The 19139-nt window shown below is 36.5% G+C and overlaps 1 protein-coding gene across 7 annotated transcripts in view; it reads right to left on the reverse strand.

Annotated features, from left to right (window-relative positions):
• Positions 1 to 498: 498 nt before the first annotated feature.
• Positions 499 to 19139, reverse strand: part of LOC121322282 (protein TANC1-like) — a 108821-nt gene continuing 90180 nt past the window's right edge. For 4 of the 7 annotated variants that reach the window (XM_041262033.1, XM_041262028.1, XM_041262031.1 and 1 more), the window contains 9 exons: positions 7588 to 7721; positions 7157 to 7280; positions 6773 to 6948; positions 5662 to 5794; positions 4762 to 4791; positions 4571 to 4662; positions 4010 to 4156; positions 3215 to 3315; positions 499 to 2988 (listed from right to left, as the gene is read on the reverse strand). In XM_041262033.1, coding sequence (XP_041117967.1) covers positions 1518 to 2988; positions 3215 to 3315; positions 4010 to 4156; positions 4571 to 4662; positions 4762 to 4791; positions 5662 to 5794; positions 6773 to 6948; positions 7157 to 7280; positions 7588 to 7721 — 2408 coding nt within the window. In that variant the 3' untranslated portion in view covers positions 499 to 1517. Of the gene's footprint in view, positions 2989 to 3214; positions 3316 to 4009; positions 4157 to 4570; positions 4663 to 4748; positions 4792 to 5661; positions 5795 to 6772; positions 6949 to 7156; positions 7281 to 7587; positions 7722 to 19139 lie in introns of those variants that run through there. The other 3 variants (XM_041262032.1, XM_041262035.1, XM_041262034.1) reach the window with 2 other exon arrangements.

A 19139-nucleotide genomic window follows, 5' to 3' on the forward strand; every position in this document is an offset into this window, starting at 1 on the left:
GGCAGTTAGTTTTGCAGGTGTACTGAATAAACAACTTGGGAACACAGTTACAATACTCAAAGAAAACAAAAACAGTTTTTATTGAGCTTTTTTCTTATGATTTCGACCACAGATAGGGTACCAAACTTGTGTTGTCATGGCAACTACCTTTTTAAAGGTTGGTGTCCTTGATCGTAATTAAAATGTTTCAGTATTTTCCAGAAGTATAAATGATTTTTTATTCTGTCACAAATGCTGTGATGACAACAGTGAATCTAGGCTACCAAACAAGTACTTATGTTAGTAGTGCTGTATCTTATACAATGAACGCAACTCATTATGCACCTTACATGCCTGTTGAAAAGACTCTATGGTATTAAATTGGAAGCAGGCAGCAGCTGCTCTTGACTTGCCAGGCTTGTTTCACTATTTGAATTGTGTTTCCTAAACATATGCTAGCCAGCAAATTACAATTTACATTTAGGCGAAATAAAAAAGAAATGACACGGGACGCTTACATTTTACAGTGGGAGTTTTATTTATCCCACATTGTTATGGCAGTACAGATCTATTACAGTATGTGAACACCGGTAATACAGCTCACAATACTGAAGGCATTTCAGTAATTACAATAACATACATATTCAAATATAATAAACTGCATGCACTTAAAACCAAAAGCCAGTCAAAGCCATTTTAAAAGTCTGAAAATGTTTCAGTAGCTGTGCAAAAATAACTATAGAAAATATATTGCTTTTACAAATGATCAAGCAAGAGTAGCTGTAAATAAATTAATCTAGTTAGCAACATTAAGAAGGTACAGAGATTATTCAGTTTAACATTATAGGGGAATTTATATAATGTACAAACATATACAGGACCCAGAACATTTTAATCCCAACCAAACTATGCAAAAAACCCTCAACTACCCACACAAGTTGAATGATTTGACTGAACTCAAATTAGCCTTCTCTTAAAAGAATGAATTCTATTATACAAAATTAGGATTCTCAGTATCCTACTAGAAAACAAACGCATACTGTAAATGTGTAACCTTTACCAATCTCCTGTTACATTACCACTAAATGGCACCATTCATTTTTATAATACAGCGATGATACATCTTTATGTTGTACCTAATCTCTAATAATGTATGACAATAATAATTCCATAAGCACCTGAAAGGCATATATTAACATATCAGAAGTGCCATTACTGTTTCGTTTGTGTTTACGTGCCATAATGATTACGCAGTGCTCTCCAGCTTTGCTGAATTGTAGTACACATGCAATTCTGTAACAGAAGCATAATGGACCTATACACTCTTGTTAATAAAAAAAAGAAACAAAACCAAGTACTAATCTAAATACTGGTCGTGGTAATTATTTACAAAATATACAAATAGTTACTTGTAAAATATGTAACTCTAAAATGTTAAGAAAACAAGTTAAAACCCAATAAACAAATTCCATTTTACATATTCATTATAGGTAATTTTTAATTAACCAAGTGTTTAAGAAAATTGTTAAATAACAAACTTAAACATTAGATTCTATAAATGATCGCTTTGGTTTCATAGAAGCAACATGAATGATGGGAGAATCTCTTGCTATGTGAGACTGCTGTTTAGATTTATTGTCTGGAAATGAATGTAGGACAGCCACAGCTGGCTTGGGTTCCTTGAAACAGGTGGCTGTTTGGCAGAACTTCTCTCCGAATTCCTTAGAGTGCATTCCGTTGTGAAGGCTTCCCATAGGACCCTGAGATGGAGTTTTAATCTGGTCATGGTAAGCACTCCCTGTTTTGGCATAAGGTAGCTCAACGTTAACTACCTGTATACCCCCTGTGGAAATAGTGTTTGTAACTAATCCTTCTGTTGAAAGGCTGTGCCAGCTGCGATTCTGTTGAAGACTCTGCTGCAGTTGTTGAAACCTTGCAGTTTTGTCCATTATTCCCATGAATGGCGTTGGTCTAGGTTTGTGCTCTGCAGTTCCACTCTGACACTGCTTAGCCTTGTTGTCTACAGTGGTTTTAACTCGAACATCTGGCCCTTGAAGCTTTCCACTATCTGACAGACTGCTGCTGGATGCTAAGCTGTTGGTTGAACTGGAGATTTTCATACTGCTGGCCTGAGAGCCAGATGCTGACATTGTACCGGCAGATGATTCCTTTCCCGTCTCCAGAGCACCTCCTGGAAGTCCTGGGCTTGTAGATGCCATTATGTCCAAAGATGGTACAGAATGTGCAGATAACCTCTCTGCTGTTTTTGTCACGTTGGAGAATGACTGGGGAGAATGGTAGGACAGCATATTTTCAGCATTGGAAAGGTAGACATTTTGTGTGGAGGCCAGCCTTTCTCCATGACTAGTTCCTGAATCATCTGCACCAGAACATCCCAAATTGATATTCTCTAGGCCAGGACTGGGTTTTAGTACGCTCGAAATGTGCCTGCTTGGCAATGGGCTTGGTGGGGGGTACTGAGACTGCGACTTGTTTCCAGACCGCCCACCAGACTGCAAGGAGTTCATATGCAGATTAGTTTTGACTATCTGAGCCTGTTTAGTTGGCTGCTTGACCAATCCTTGCTGGGCCAGTGGTTCTCGCAGGTATTTATGTCGGTTTGGAGGAGTTACAGGCCGGGGTTTCTGCTGGGAACATGCTGCCCCATCATGAAGTGCTCTGTTCAACGAATATAAATTCTGTACATTCTGTGTTCTGTGTTGTGACGCAACAGCTGCTTCCTCGTGTTGAGAAAGATCTTCTTCATCAATCTCCTCAAGCCCCAGTGTCGCCTGGCTATCCAGGCTGTGGTCCAGCACCTCCTCCTCTTCCTCGTGGTCCGACTCGTTGCTCTGGGGTGGTAGGTTTTGCCCACATGGCTGTTTCTGCTGGGTGCGCTGCAACTGTTTGCACTCGTCCTCCACTCGAACCAGCAGCCTCCGTATCTCACGGTTGTTTGAGCAGAGCTTTGCAGCCTCCTGTAGATCGACAAGGGCAGCAGCAAATTGCCTGAGAAAAGAAAAGTAAGTCAGACTGAATGTGCTTTGTAAAAAAAATCATGTTTTATTATCAAACTGCATTACAGCTGGGGCTAGGTAATTAAACCTTCAAAATGCTTTACTAAAATGTTCCCAAGAAATTGAACAACTGTCATGGCATCATCTTTACATGTGCTATAGGAAGACTATTTTATTAAAAATAATAATAAAAAAAAAAAAAAAAAAAAAAATTTTACCTGCTACTTCTCTTGGCCCTTGCTCTGGCATAAAAGGCCTCATATGATTTGGGTTTCAGTTCAAGTGCCTTTGTAGCAAATTCCTCTGCCATGCCAAAGTCCTGTGAGAATTAAAATATAAACTCCAAATCAGCACAGTTATGTTGAAGCAGTGTGGGTAATGTTAAGGAATTCTTTTTCTTTTTAACCTAATTTTGTAGTGCAAATGACCATTTTAGTACTAAATTCCAGCCATCTTCAATTTTTTTTAATTATTTTTTTTTTAATTAGCCTGAAGTCCACAGGATATCTGACAAAATGTAGACCAGCTGGACAATGTTTGGTTGAACAAAATGCAACTGCACATATTTTGGATTTATGGAGCCAGTTCTCTGTGCTGAAACACAGCAAGGATTGGTTGTGGGCCACGTGGATGGTGTACTAGAGTGTTCTTGGCTTTTAGACAAACTCCAATTTGATTTGTAATTTGCAGATGGCACCTGCTACCCTAAAGCATAGCCATAGAAGCCATCAGCTTGTTGAGGGGTGGCTATCTTTTCCTGTCATTTTGAATTTGAAGATACTGGTCATCTGTTGCAAACCCATAGTGAACCTTTCAGGGAATTGCTTCCCTAGTCGATAATCAACTTATTACCAATACATTTTGCACTTTCATTTAATGCTGTAATCTACAAAATCAATGAAAAGACAATATACAGTACAGAAGTTATCCTGGCTTTGTCTTTCAAGCTCAATAAACTGGAAGCTGATTTAGTTGTGCAGTTGAAAATATTTCAGATTAATCAAACTGCTTACGTTTGTTTTCCTGCGACATCTTGACAGGTTCAGGTACAGTGAAACCCTGAGTTCTTTGAAAGCCTTCAGATCATCCCCAAATCCTTCTCGAGGAAACTTTCTCAAAGCATACTGGTATCTCTGAGCTGCCTCTTTCATCTGCCCTTTCTGAAAGTTCATACATGACAGTCGTTAACTCTAGAGAAACACTTGTGTTAAATATTGTGAAATAAAAAACTGCCTTTCAACCAGCTAGCACAGCTTCATTCATCAACAGACAAAAAATTAATCTGTTAAATCACAGATCAATCCCAGCATTTTGTGTGAAAATATAACCAAATAATGTGTCATGCTAGTTAAAATATGGACAACAATTAAATGAAACAAGGATTGGTTTATTTTTATATAATAATGAATATCAAACATTTGACTTTTTAAATAAATCAAGATTTATTTTAACATCTTCATTCTTTTTACCAATTAGCATTTCACATAATAATCCACCAAGTAATTAAGGTTTGTTGATTGTCAATAATCTATACTATATGCAGTAAAATACCTAAAATACATTGGTAATGCTACCTTATACAGAACATTTCCTTCTTCCATTAACTTCTGCAGTAGAATGATGAGAATATCAGGTTTGGAGGTTACCATTGCCCAGGCTGCATTACCTTTAAAATAAAAAGCCATAGTTGCCCAAAATGTTCAAGATGGGAACATTTATATTTACAAGGTAATTGGTACTGAATAAAGTTACCTAAAGAAAGTACCTGATCGATCATAAGGAGACGTTCTGTAGCCTTAAGATGGTATTAGTGTAAGCAGTTAAAAGAAAGAGAAGAGTAAGACAAAATTACAAAGAGAATAAGAATTAATGGACAGAGAAAGGAATTGTGCATGCTGGAAAACACTGCTGAAAGCATCTTGTCCCCCCCCCCCCTTTTACATATCCTATGCAACTCTGCATCTGCAATTCCAATTGTGAAAAGCTAGGATCGATTGTTAGTATATTTACATACCTAGATAAAATGCATGCTCTTGGCTTAAAATGATATCTAAATTGTCAGAGTAGCCATATTGAAACTGATCTGAATTAAGCCGTGTACCTTAACATACATTTACCACTTGAAAAAAGATCTAGCAAAAGTTACATTCAAGCATGTTCTTTGCCCAATGCAAATTCAAACTAGGGAAGATTTGAAGATTCTTTTGAAAAACTAAGTGCCCTCACTGTGACAGAATCTTAATGTCCTGCAACGCAAAGACATACCAAGACACTGCATTTGACAGGAAATTTGGCCCGGATTGTATGTTAGCAGCTATAATAGAAAATATCGATTTAGTTTAAAAAGATAAGCTTTAAAAGGGAAGGTCTATAAACCTCTCTCCTACAGGTTGCTTATACAACACACATCTAGGCGTTCTGTATGCTGACAAGTCCTCCAGGACAATTTAAGCAAAATGTTAAAGGGAACATGGATTTGGTGTTACAAAGTGAAAGCTCTGTTTTTGTCAATCACAACCATTTATAACAGTATAATGAACTAGTGGAAGGATTTCCAATCCCAATAACAATACACTGCAATATGGTGGATTATCTCCAACATTCCTATACCTGTCCAATGAAGTTACCAGAATGTTGGGGAAGTGTCAAGACAATGCCAGCTTACCCAGCTTTGCTCCTTTCTTTAGCAGAGTCACCACCACTGACGTATTTCGACATCCAATAGCTCTGTCCAATGGGCGCATCCCACTGTAGTCAACATGCTCAATCACTGCACCTCTCTCCACCAAATAATGAACCTGGGTGGCAATAAAAAAAAAAAAAAAAATCTGCATGAAAAAGTCAACAGCTTGTATCTTTATTTCCCAGCTGGCCACAGTTGCAGCTGCTGCCACTTGTCCAATTCATTATAACCTACAGACTTAATTCAATTATGTTTTGGCAGTTAATCTGAAAAATACTTTGATTTTCAATATTTCTGGACTATACCCTTTAGTACACAGTCACCCAGGTTCACTGTAAAATAATAACAAACATTATGCATGCATTCCAGAGAGCTCTTGCAAAATATGGTTCAGAGCTAACTGTAGTACTTAGGAGAACGATGTGTTAGAACCTCCAATGATCCTGCACAGACACAGCAATGATAGTGCGAACTATGCATACACTGCACAGGTCTGTATTTATAAAGCCTTTGCATGCCAGTAAATGCATGGCTGTCTAATGATTTATGAATACTGCTCTAGTGCATATACAGAGGCCAGTCCAGCAGTTCTGGCATGTTGACCACAATGTCATGGACTGTAGCAGATAGTCCTACAATTCAATTCTAATTCCATTGCTGGATATATGCCAATGGTATTATCTCTCAGGAATGCAACTGTAAAAGCATAACGGGGCAGGTTCTCAAAGCTTAATTAGCACCATTTCTTTTTTTTTCTGAAAGGAAAGCAAAACACTGATTAAAATTACAAATCAATACCAAACAACTTCAGACTACTTACAAGCCCCTAAATTGAATGCCTCTGTTGTTTACTTGTGGTTAAGTGAATTAAGGATGTGCTTTTCCTTTGTGAAAAAAAAAAAAATAATAAAAATGAAAATAACACAGAACCCCAACATTAAGCGATCCAAACATATTACGCCAATTTCAATCTTTAACGTTTATACCTAATTTGTTTCGGAGCAAGCTATTTTTTAAATATATTATACAAGTGTACCATTACAATGCAATTATTTAAACACAACCTTGATTAAAACTAGTTTACTGTACTTACAATTTCAGCATCCCCATAAAATGCTGCTAAGTCCAGAGGAGTCCTTCCATTCTTATCACTATGTTCTATGACTGCGCCTTTCTCAACCAGAAACTGCACCACAGCCTTGTGTCCTTTCAAGCAAGCCCAGCTTAACGGAGTTAACCCCTCCTTATCCACAGAGGACAAGGAAGCACCTAAAACACGAGTGTGTTAAAAACTGCACACAAATATGTATATTATAGAACTGTTTTCATATACTGCACAACTACATAACACAATCACACACACGTCCTTGTGTATTACCGTTTATGGGCTACAAGTATTCCACATATGTTAATGTTTAAAATGGTATCACATTTATTGTTAAGATCGAAATGTTTAACTAAATGGAATGAAACTTACCTTTTGAAAGCAGGAATTCTACAGTGCTCAAATGGCCTTCACACGCGGCCACCATTAACAGTGTCCTGCCCTGCTTGTCACTTGTGTTAACATCAGCCCCATGCTGTAACAGAAGGTCAGCAACCTGAAAAATTATAAAACGATGTGAGAATATGGCAGCCCCCATTACCTCACACTGTACAATGACACATTGCCAATGTGTGAAACTGTATTTAACTTTCTAATTTCAGTTTGGTGCAGTAAAGTGGTGTGGCTCCATATGACTTGAGCCGACAATTTCCGACGCATTTATTTTAAATGTCATTGCGGTGAGCCAGCACAACCTTTCAAATAGACTCACTGCAAGTGCTCTATGCATGTGATTATACACTTTATTTAGCTTTTTTTTTTTTTAATAACCCAAATTCACGGATGCAGAAGTCATCTCATACCTGCCAGTGGCCCTGTCTCACCGTGCAGAACACTGGGGAGACAGCTCGCCGGTTCACCTGGTGCACCAGACCGCCTTGCTCCAGCAGAAACCTGCACACTTCTACTTTACCTCGTCCTGCAGCTGCTGTCAAAGCTTAAAAACAAAACAAAAAAAACAATTCTAAATCAACAATGACACAGAGAAACTGGACTGACCTATAATAGTACTGTACTGTCATAATATCATAATGAAGTAGATGCCACATCAGCATTATGACAAGTGTGTAAAACATTTATACCTGTCAGCATGTGTGTTTGAAACGGTTATTGTTGACTACTGATGATATATGAAATATAGTACGCTTCAAAAAGGCACTATAGTATGGTACGGGTTACAATCCAAATCCATAATTTTAAACCATGTCTGTTCCTAACTGGTTTGAGTACAATGTCATTTCTTATGGCCAACAAACTTTTTTATATATATATATATATATATATATATATATATATATATATATATATATATATTTTTTTTTTTTTTTTACACACACATATATACACACACACAGTACCAGTCAAAAGTTTGAGTACACCTGCTTGAAACCAGTTTTTTCATGATTATCTATACTTTTAACTGTATGAACTATAAACTCTAAATATTTCATTATATGATACATGTACTTATATAAGCTGATAATCATAAGTGAACTGCATTCAAAAATTACATTTTTAAATGAAAATGTAAATCACCCAAAGTAAGGGGATTTCAGTCTGAAGCCCAAGTGAGTTAAAAGTCTGAAATGTGTATAACACGGTGTTAGAACACTGGCCTAAGTGTCTTTGTTAGATGTTCTCCGAGTTAACTAGCATGTTACCTAATTAACCTTTTGTCACCAATTATTGTTAACATGTGAGGGTCCATGATTACTATAAATATAGGTAGTATAGGCACAAGTTTGTCATTCCTGAATGTAAGGGAGCAGAAAAGGACAAAATATGTTCAGTTAAGCAAAGGAAAAAGACTAATTACTTTAAGAAATGAACGTCAATCTTTAAGACAAATCGCAAGAACTTTGCAAGTGTCTGTAACTGCTGTGGCCAAGACCATCAAATGATTTCAAGAAACTGGCACTCATGAGGACCAAACAAGGTCAGACAGGCCAAGAGTGACCACAGAATCAGAGAACAAGTTCATTCGAGTCACAAGTCTGCGAAACCGGCGATTAGCTGCCCCTGAAATACAAGCTCAGCTAAATGCTACTAGAAGTACAGATGTTTCAACATCAACTGTTCAGAGGAAATTGCGTGAAACTGGCCTAAATGGAAGAATTGCTGCAAAGAAACCATTGTTAAGTGTCTAGAATAAGAGGAAGAGACTTGCCTGGGCCAAAAAACACAGAAACTGGACGTTTGAGGAGTGGAAGTCGGTCTTATGGACCGATGAGTCAAAATTTGAAATATTTGGGTCCAACCACCGAGTATTTGTAAGACGCAAAGAGGTTGAGCGCATGAGTTCTGCAGGTGTGGTTCCCACTGTCAAACATGGAGGAGGCAGTGTCATGGTCTGGGATTGCTTTGCTGGTGACAGAGTTGGTATCTTTACCAAGTCCATGGCAAGCTCAACCAGCATGGCTATCACAGCATACTTCAGAGGCATGCCATTCCATCAGGATTACAGCTAGTTGGGCAGTCCTTCATTCTTCAGCAAGATAATGACCCGAAACACACCTCAAAGTTGTGCAAGAACTATCTGGCGAAGAAGGAAAGTGAAGGACAACTCAATCTAATGACCTGGCCTGCCCAGTCTCCAGACCTCAATCCCATAGAACTTGTATGGGACGAACTGGACAGAAGAGTCAAAGCAAAGCTACCCACAAGTGCCCTACATCTCTGGGAATTGCTGCAGAAGAGCTGGGAAGACATGTCGGGTGATTTCCTGCTGAAACTTGTTAACCGAATGCCTCATGTTTGTGAGGCTGTTATTAAGGCAAAGGGTGGCTATTTTGAGGAATCCAAGATTTAGAGACAATTTTCAATTTTCTTGAACATTGCTTTGATACTCCTTATGTTTTGTATATTGTAACGTGTTTTCATTTTCAAGTATTTACAGAAACGTATACGACGTAAAACATTGTCAATTATGAAAAAAACCTAGTTTCCAGCAAGTGTACTCAAACTTTTGACTGGTACTGTGTGTGTGTGTGTGTGATGTGTGTGTGTATATATATATATATATATATATATATATATATATATATATATATATATATATATATATATATATATATATATATATATAATATAAAATATAAAAAAATTGTTTTAACTCTAAAGAGAGAGAGTAACAGAGCAATTTGGTCGTATGGTCCCTACCCTAGTACCAACAATGGAATCGGCAGTATAATTATCTTAGCCATAGATAAATTACATTATTTACTGTAAGGTCACGTTGCAAGGTTAATACTTCTGTATACATCTTCGCGTCCATCTCCTTCGGTCAGCCCTCTCATTTCCAGCCACTAAATTACCATTTACTTTGCCCGATGAGCCACCTAAAATAGTTATTTGAAAAAGAACAAAAAAATTTACAGTGCTCGTATGTTCCAGTGAATAGTATTAAAAATTAAAAATGTTATTTTGTTATAGTAAAATAGCGGCAATTAACACAATTCATTACGTATGTAAATCGAGTAGAACATTCCTTCTCTGAGGGCATTTAGTTTCTGGGCTAATGTTTCCATGGAAACAGTGAATGGACCGACCAATCAGTTTCGAGCTTACAAGCGACGTTGGTGAAGGCCAAACTGTACAATCATATAACTGAGTCAATAACCGTACAGCAGAGTTAGAAAGTTTAAAAAAAAAAACAAACAAACAAACAACCAACCTTCGTTTTCTATATAAGATCGTCTTTATAGGCAATACAGTGAGTATACGTTGTAGCACTGTAAAATGTCTGAATCTGAAATCTGATGAAAGCTAGCATAGACAATGAATTCAGGAAACATTATTCGCATTGTGCAATTAATGAATATTACTGATTATTTTATTTTTAAGTGCTTTGTTTGCTGATTCAGTCTTTATTAAATGAAAAATATCACTGTACGAGCAACAAGATGTAAATAAACAGCTGCTGTTAAAACTGTGGTCAACTAATATTATTGACAGTTTACACACAAAATGCAGATAAAAAGTACACACACATACCAACACACGTACAAATACGCATAAGCACATACTGTGATTATCTATCTATGTTTAAATAGGCACGGTTGTTAAGTTGGTTATTTTTTAGAAGACTATCTAAGTTCCATTTTTAATAACTCAATGGAAATGTTCAAACGTATGAACAGTACAAATCTCTTCATCCTCCTCTTCTGTTGATGTCTTCCCAAAACACAGCCACAGTTGGGGGACGGAGGGTATTTTCACGCTAATGTAATTTTTAGTATAACTTACTATTTATTATTTTCCCAGGAAAGGTAACTGACGCTTGGGTGTAGACGCGCTGATATGGCACTGTCTACTGCGCGTCAAAAAAATTAAAATAAATAAAAAGCGATGTGACGCAAAGCATTTGGTGTGTGTCCCGGTTGCATAAAACATCTTAAGTATTTCACTGAACTGTGACACTTAAGTGTATTTTTCACTTAGCTAAGGGAAAAAACATAAGTTTGTTGCACAAAACATCTTAACCACTCTCCTTAGCTAAGGGAAAACACTTTAACGTGCCTGGAATCTTAAGATTCCAACCAATAGGCAAGTGGCTTATTGTACTCTGTAAATCCCATCTCCATGGCAACGTTGGGGCTGTTAAGTAAAACTACAGTATGGCCGATTAAAAAAAAATCCAAAACTGTACAGAGGAAGGAAAAAATTATACTTTTGGAAGAATATAATAAAATAAAGCAGATAATAACAGGCAAAGAAATGGGCAGAAATAGCTGAATGTGTGAATGCAAGACATTTAACTAAATCGCAGCATTCACGATATATATATATATGTGTGTGTGTGTGTGTGTGTGTGTATATATAGTGTAGCTTTTTGCACGGTCTGTGTAGTATACGTGTCTCTAAATTTTCCAACGTGGTGCCTGTGTTTCTCCTAATATTCAATCACAGTGAATGTGTTAAAATGAATACAAAATGTGTTGTTCTTAATAACACTCAGTAATGTGTAAAAAAACAACACATAAGTTGTTTTTAACACAATACAGAAGGATTTTCAAAGACAGAGAAAATCCTTTGGATATAATGAATGACAAGCAATTAATAATTAAAAAAAAAAAAATTGAGTTGACTAAAAGTTCTGTCTTTTGAAATGTCTGCAATGCTGGAATTAGATTTACAACCACAGCCCTGGACTTACACAGAGCATCACATGAAGGCAGTGAAAACCTCTCTTCAGCTGACCAAAAACCCTTTCTATGATCATGCGTGTTTTAGTATGAGATGAGCTGAAATGCTCCTCTATTGATGTTAATATTTATTTGCTTAACAGGCACCATTTGGAGTGGTAACAGAGTATTACAATACAGATACGTGGAAGTACACAAAAAATGTAATATAATTACAAGTAAGAGCAAATACAATAGTTACGATCTTGCTCTTCTTTAAAATTCTCGCATCATGGGTACTCCCAGGCCAAGAGGAAACGATATTTGTAATTATGCAGGATGGATCGCAAATGTATTGTACATTAATTGAATGGTAATTGTTTTCTGTTAACGTAGGTTTCCTCAAATTCATGTGGCGCCTGTATTCTAAGGTGGATGCCATCTATAGCACCTGGAATCCTGGGAAACCCTGCGACTGTGGAAATCAACAGCATAGTCCTTTTGTATGTCCTTATTCGGAAAGTGGATGAAATGTCCAACCCTTCGTCATAGCGCACTGGAAACCTTGTGAACTATTCTATCTAACAGTAGATTTGTGTATACGGAATACATCTCCAACAACTGCTTGGAAGCTACCGGTTGTGAAAAAACAGAACAGGGAGCAATGCAGGATTTCTTCTTGTTTGTGGTTGTAAATCTGCTTCCAGCTTTGCAGACAGAATTTAGGTCAAATCGATAGTTTTTAATTAATTGCTCGTTATCCGTTATATCCAAAGGATTTTCTCTGTCTCTGAAAATCCTTCTGTGAAGTGTGGCTCTGTGCTCTTCAATTTCCAAAAACGCTGCTATTAACATTTTATTTTATTTTTTTTAGACTTAAGTGACCTCAAATAGGACATTTAAGTATTTTCACTTCACTTTCCCCTTAAGTCGTTTTGTGCAGCAGTTAACTAACTTAAGAAAATACTTAGTACAAATACTACTGAAGTAGAATTAAGTTCCCACTAAGAGATTTCCCTTAAGTTGTTTTATGCAACACACTTCAACTTAGAGAACATTTAAGGGGAAAACTAAGGGGGAAGTTTCACTTAAGGTGTTTTATGCAAGAAAGAGATATCTCGAATTGAATTTGAGATATCTTGAAATCAAGTTAGTCTGAGATACCTGCAACTCAACTTAAGATATCTTGGAATACATGATAAAATAGAAAACAAAAACACAGCTTATGGCTTACATTTTCTGTGTTCAAATGTACTACCAATTAATACTGCTTCTTATCTTTAACTTAGAAATTGCTTGACATTTTTCTATTTCTGTCTCACTTGGTATTATGGTATCTTTATAAGGTGACATCGTCTGTTTTTGTGCCTGAAATATAATTTCTGTTTCATTGGTGTCTGTACTGTCATTCTTTCATTTTTTTCTGTGTGTAACAAATTATTGCAAAACCAAAACTGACTTTGCTTAAATATGTGGACTTTACTTTGAAATTTACTGTGTGCTAAGACAAGTTTGTGGTTTTAAAATTCTAACAAACATATTATTTTGTAATTACTTTTCATAGACACAAAGTAACTTTTACTTGCTCTTAAATCAACACCTAAAATAATAATAACAACAATAATAATAATAATGATAATAATAATAATAATAATACAAAGTTAGACACTTATTTGGAATTTTGGGTCCCTATTAAGGCACATATTTAGGACCAGGATATGCAGGATTTAGACCCCTGCAAAACCATGTAATTCATTTTCGGTGGGGGGCGTTGCCACTTGCACCTGCGCTGGGGGAGGACCCCCATACCCTCCTGCCTTCTGCTTGGGATTTCTAGCTTCCTATTTTAAATTAAAATGAAAAGACTGCCTATGCCAAGGTTATACCATGTTTGGAAATCTGCTGTGCTCAAGAATGGTTCTTAACTTGCTTGTATAAACAATAACAACTATGGCCAGGAATTCCATCTATTCATCCTAGAACACCCTCATATTTTCCTGATACACTATGGCATGGATCAGTCATCCTTTGTCTCAGTACTCCTAAAGCAGGGGAAAGAATTTAAACGAGGAGCTGATGTGATGTGGAAAATATGAGAATGGACCATTAAGGGAAAGCTAAAAATGTTTGTCAGATTTTTGACTTGTAGCCAGCAAACTAAAAGGACATTACTGTTTAGAAAAGGAAGTTAAAGCCAAACCAGCATACAGCTTTAAAATGTACAGGAAAACACTGAGAAACTTTTTTTTGTTTGTTTTTAAGCAAATATGAGTTGGTTTTGTGAAAGTAATGTACCAGTATTGATTGAAGGAAGAGGTTTTAAAAATATATATATATCAAGGTCATGGTTTTATTGGTATTTCTATTAAATACATAACCTTGCATGACTTGCACAACGACTACGTCAAGATTACAGTTTTATGTTCTAGAAGAATGGGACCCTGCAGACCTGCGTCACATGAATGAAAATAAAACGATATTGGGTACCATTATATATATATATATATATATATATATATATATATATATATAGTAAATGAGGGATTTGTTTTCTAATCATTTTATTAAGTTTTGATACACAGATCAATACTCACTTTAAAGCTAAAATCACATACTGCTTTTCTGAAACATTAATCTGCCCTAGAAACCATCTATTCTCAACATACAGTATATACCTGTGACAGGGTGGTGTAACAGCCCAGCCAGTTACCGTCAGGAAAGAGACCCATAAATGCAATTCTAGCCCTAAAGCACACATTTATTAAACACAAAAACAAAACACAGGAACAAACAAACTGGCACAAGGGCCAAAATACAGATTCAAACAGAACAACACTGTATCCAAACACTGTATCCAACAACTGTCAGGCCGGGCATTCACCTTCACTGAACAGTTACATACAAAACTGTTCAACCCATAGGTTACTGTCACTTAACTCCCTCTCCCAGAGAAAGGATTTCTCCTCCCTTAAAGGGGAACTGTACTCAAGATAACAAGGCTCTTTAAATGCTCTGTATACACAACAAATGCGTCTTGCTGCGCTGATTTTGTTAAAATGTCAAGCTTTGGCCAGTATTTCAGGTTCTTTTGTCGGCTTTCTGGGTCAGCTGGAAATGCAGGCCGCTGCCATATTGGAACCTTTCTGGCGTCGCTGTCACGTCATATCGTTGACACCCACACCAGTGAACGCCGGCAGGGTGAATTACATCGGAATGCAAAGTGTTCGGGTGCAAAAATAACAAAAGGAAAAACAGTAACAAAAAGTATTTTTGTGTGCATAAGCCTTTAAACCAACAAAGGGCGGCCATAACAAAACAATGGCTACATAACATAGGAACGGGACATCCGCTCAATAGAATACTGCGTATTACTACACAGCGAGTCAACAACAGGACGGCACACAAAACGCAATGGAAGAGAGCTCCAATACATTCAATGTTCATTTGTTTTAATGGTTTTTATACGATATACTGCTCAAGGAGAGTCTGAAAATGCATCAAAAGCTTTAGTTAGTTATGTTTTCTACTGAAATGGTTATATATTCATTTGCATTACTTTTCCCCTTTAAATATATATATGGCCACTCCCCAGTTAGCACTCAATTACCCAACTGGGCAAAGGCCAGACTTGTGATTGCTGGCAGGGACAAATTTAACCCCATCCCTGCCAACCTCACATTCTCACACACACACTGTTTACAGCAGCAGGGCTTCTGCCCTGCCACAATACCTCTCTTGTCCTTAGTCTGTCTGCTCTTGCATTTATCACTCTGAAACCAAAACCTCACAGATAAGCATGAGACATAATAGCTACTCACAATAGAAGTGATAAAACTAATCTACCACGCATAGTAATTGTTCTTGCTGTTCTCCAAAAGTTCATGTTGCAATCTTCACTAGATTACAAAGTAAAGGTCAATTTGACTAATACTTTTCTCATTACTTATTTTCTGACACTATTTGTCTTTCAATTCCAGCAGCCGTCATATCAGCTATAATTACTTTCAGAGGTTCTAAGTACATCAATCCAATATTCCATGACAAGAATATTTTAAATAAAACACTACAGATGAATTGGTGAAACTCCGACATGGTATAAAAGGATCAATTACTACTCATTACTTTAAAGTACCATACAGTGCAAAGCAATTTCCCTTGTTTTTATCATTGCCACTGCACCAGTATTTCTGACACAATATAAAAAAAGAAGTGGTGCTGAAATCACTGTCTGAAGAAAGGATAGCGAACCCAGGCTGGTGCTGCACAACCTATTTATCAACTGGAAGTCTGCTCAGCTCTGCAGCTTGTGACAAAAGGTCTGTTACTTCAAATGCACCAAGACAACCAAACAGTGTTACGTTTTCAGTAAATATTGGTTCTACTAACTGATACTACAGGCACTTGTAAACATAAGACACTATCTAACAGCTTTGTTAAATGTGACATGTCTCTATATTATAGTAACACGACAATTTAAATGCAAGACCCCTCCTGCGTGCCAAACAGAGGACATTAATTCACAGTATTTGAAAGAAATACTATTTATTCTGCTGATTTCACAGTGTAAACAATTGTGCACAAACTAATTGTTAACAAATATTTTTCTTTGTCTGACTGTTGGGTTTTATAATACATTTACATTTTTACAACATCAAACAATGTGTTTTCTAAATGATGGGATACAGATCAAACACTTTGTTAATGATCTTATTTGCTTTCTCCTCACACAGATCGCAGATCTACCTTTCAGCTTCTCAAATCTATTCCATCTTTCGGCTTCTCAAATCTATCAGAAAGCTGCTGCCTGGGGAAAACATTGCTAGAATTAAATTATCTTGCAATTTCTTATACATAATCCAGTGGAGTTGAGCTCACTGGAATAAGATTTGCTCTCTCTAAAATAAAGCCCTAGAGTTGCACTATTCCTCCAAATAAAATTAAAGCCAACATGATAAAGCAATTCAATATCCCTTTAACTACGAATACACTGCAAAAGATAATTTTACATTTATCTGTTGTTATATTAGGTTATCCACTATGAATCTTAAATTCTTCTCATGAGAATGGTTATCAATATAAGAAATGGTTTACAGGCAATGTATTTCATTTTAAAAAGTACTCTACTATAGCTTTTGGTATTTATATCTCAATGACTTTCTTAGTTTATTATGCTGTGTAGAATGACCATACAAAAATATATATATATATATATATATATATATATATATATATATATATATATATATATATATATATATAATATATATATATAAAAAAAAACATTAACTGCTAATGAAATCGATATAACAAGAATGATCTCCATGGGAATATTGACAAAAAATGGTTCTATCAATCATCCTAAAAGTTGGCCTAAATGTAATTACATAATGATACACCAGGCTGTACATTTTTGGTTTTAAAAGAGGCTCTTATTAGCCAACATCCAGTTATAATTTTTGCTCAGTCTCTGGGAACAAATTAAATTTCTTTTTTTTTTTTTTTTTTAAATGGGGATTTTAAAATGATGCAGTAAGAATCTAACATTTTTGCAGGTAAAGAAATTTAAACAGTGCAACAGGTGCAAAATGAACAGACTTGGCCGAAGACGTGCCAGGAGCAGATGGATGGTGGTTTCTGTTGAACTGCAGATTGTTTCGTTTGTCTTGTATCAGTGCCAGCTGTGAGCAATTACATTTCAATACACATTAAGTATCTGCCATTCATTTATTTTTTTTGTTTCCTGATTCAGGTTCTTGTGCCACACATCCCAAAAAGCAGCTGGTACTGCAAGCATGCAGATCGCATAGAAATAAATAGAGTTGTGCTTGCCTGCGTACGCCTTACTCTCTTGGCTTCAACATAAACTTTACATGGTACTGGATGCAGAACTTGACATGGGTGTTGTGTGAACAAATCTAAAGCCACTCTTAACCATTTCCAGAACTCTGGAAATACGAAGCTGGTGTCTCATCCAGTTGTATCAGCAACAGGGGTGCAATAAACCCAAAATTCACAGATGTTGATAACCTACATGCACCATGACTTTCTTACAGTCACACTGTGCATTTCCTCAAATTCAATTAAAAAAAATATCAGTGTGTCGGTGTGCATCTTTTTTTTTTTTTTTTTTTTTTTTTTACTGGCCTACAGTAATATTATAACCTGCAGCTGTATGATTCAATGAACTTAGTCGATACATACTGCAGCTTCATTTACTGTAAAAAAAATAAATAAATAAATACCAAGTAGGGTAGCACAGCCCTGTGCCCAAATACCAAGAGTGGTTAAGAGGCCAGATCATAACTTTGCATGCAGGCTATTTTCCAGTGCTTTAAAAAGGGCAGAGGGCACATGTTTCTCTGTGTGCAGACAGGAAACATTGTAGAGAAAGTCTCATGCATTTGAGCCTCAGTATAGTAAAGACCACAAAGGATGTGATTACCAGTATCAAAATGTCTCGCCATTTTAGAGATCAGCAACAAGCGCCAACCATTTCTGCTGCGGTCTTAAAACAACGCTCTCAGGAGATTAAAAGTACAGACCTAAGGGCAACTCCATAAAGCGCCACAAAAGATCTGTTGCACAGCACAAGTTACAGTAAGCAAGGCTGAAAAGAACTTATTTCTGTGCTGAACTGTTGTATTAGCCCAGCCCAGCGACACTTCCACTGTTCATTTCTGAAGCTACATTGGAAACGATTCTCTACATGAAGCTTTATTAAACATAGTTTTCATAAAAAATGAGTAAAGGTATGCTTTTGCTGAAAGATTCTTCAATATATTGTTTCAATGCATCTAAATCATATCTAAAGTATTGAACACATGTTGGGTATTAGTCAACAAACAAAAGAGAACTAATACTTGCTATTTTAGATCATTTCAAATTTAGTTTATTCATCTTCTCATATATTCCTCTTCTCACCTGCCTTTAAAACCCACTTCCCTACCACTGACACCTGCTTAAGTCTGCAGAAGCTCACATATATTATTAGCACTGATGTTTTCTATTGCCATGGCTGCATTTTAAAGTGGTGCAATTCACCAGAATCCACACTGCTACCCCTGACTGCATCCACTACCCCCTACCCAGGTCCACGATCCAGGTCCTCATCTGTACTGATGATGAAACTTTTAAAAGGCATGAACCACTTTGTGTTCTCAAAACCATACTGTCTAAGAGGGAGCTTAACAAAATCTATAAACTGGTTTTGAAGTTAATGAAAAAAAAAAAAA

Source organism: Polyodon spathula, chromosome 10 (assembly GCF_017654505.1).
Source record: "Polyodon spathula isolate WHYD16114869_AA chromosome 10, ASM1765450v1, whole genome shotgun sequence".
In the NCBI taxonomy this organism is placed as follows: domain Eukaryota; kingdom Metazoa; phylum Chordata; class Actinopteri; order Acipenseriformes; family Polyodontidae; genus Polyodon; species Polyodon spathula.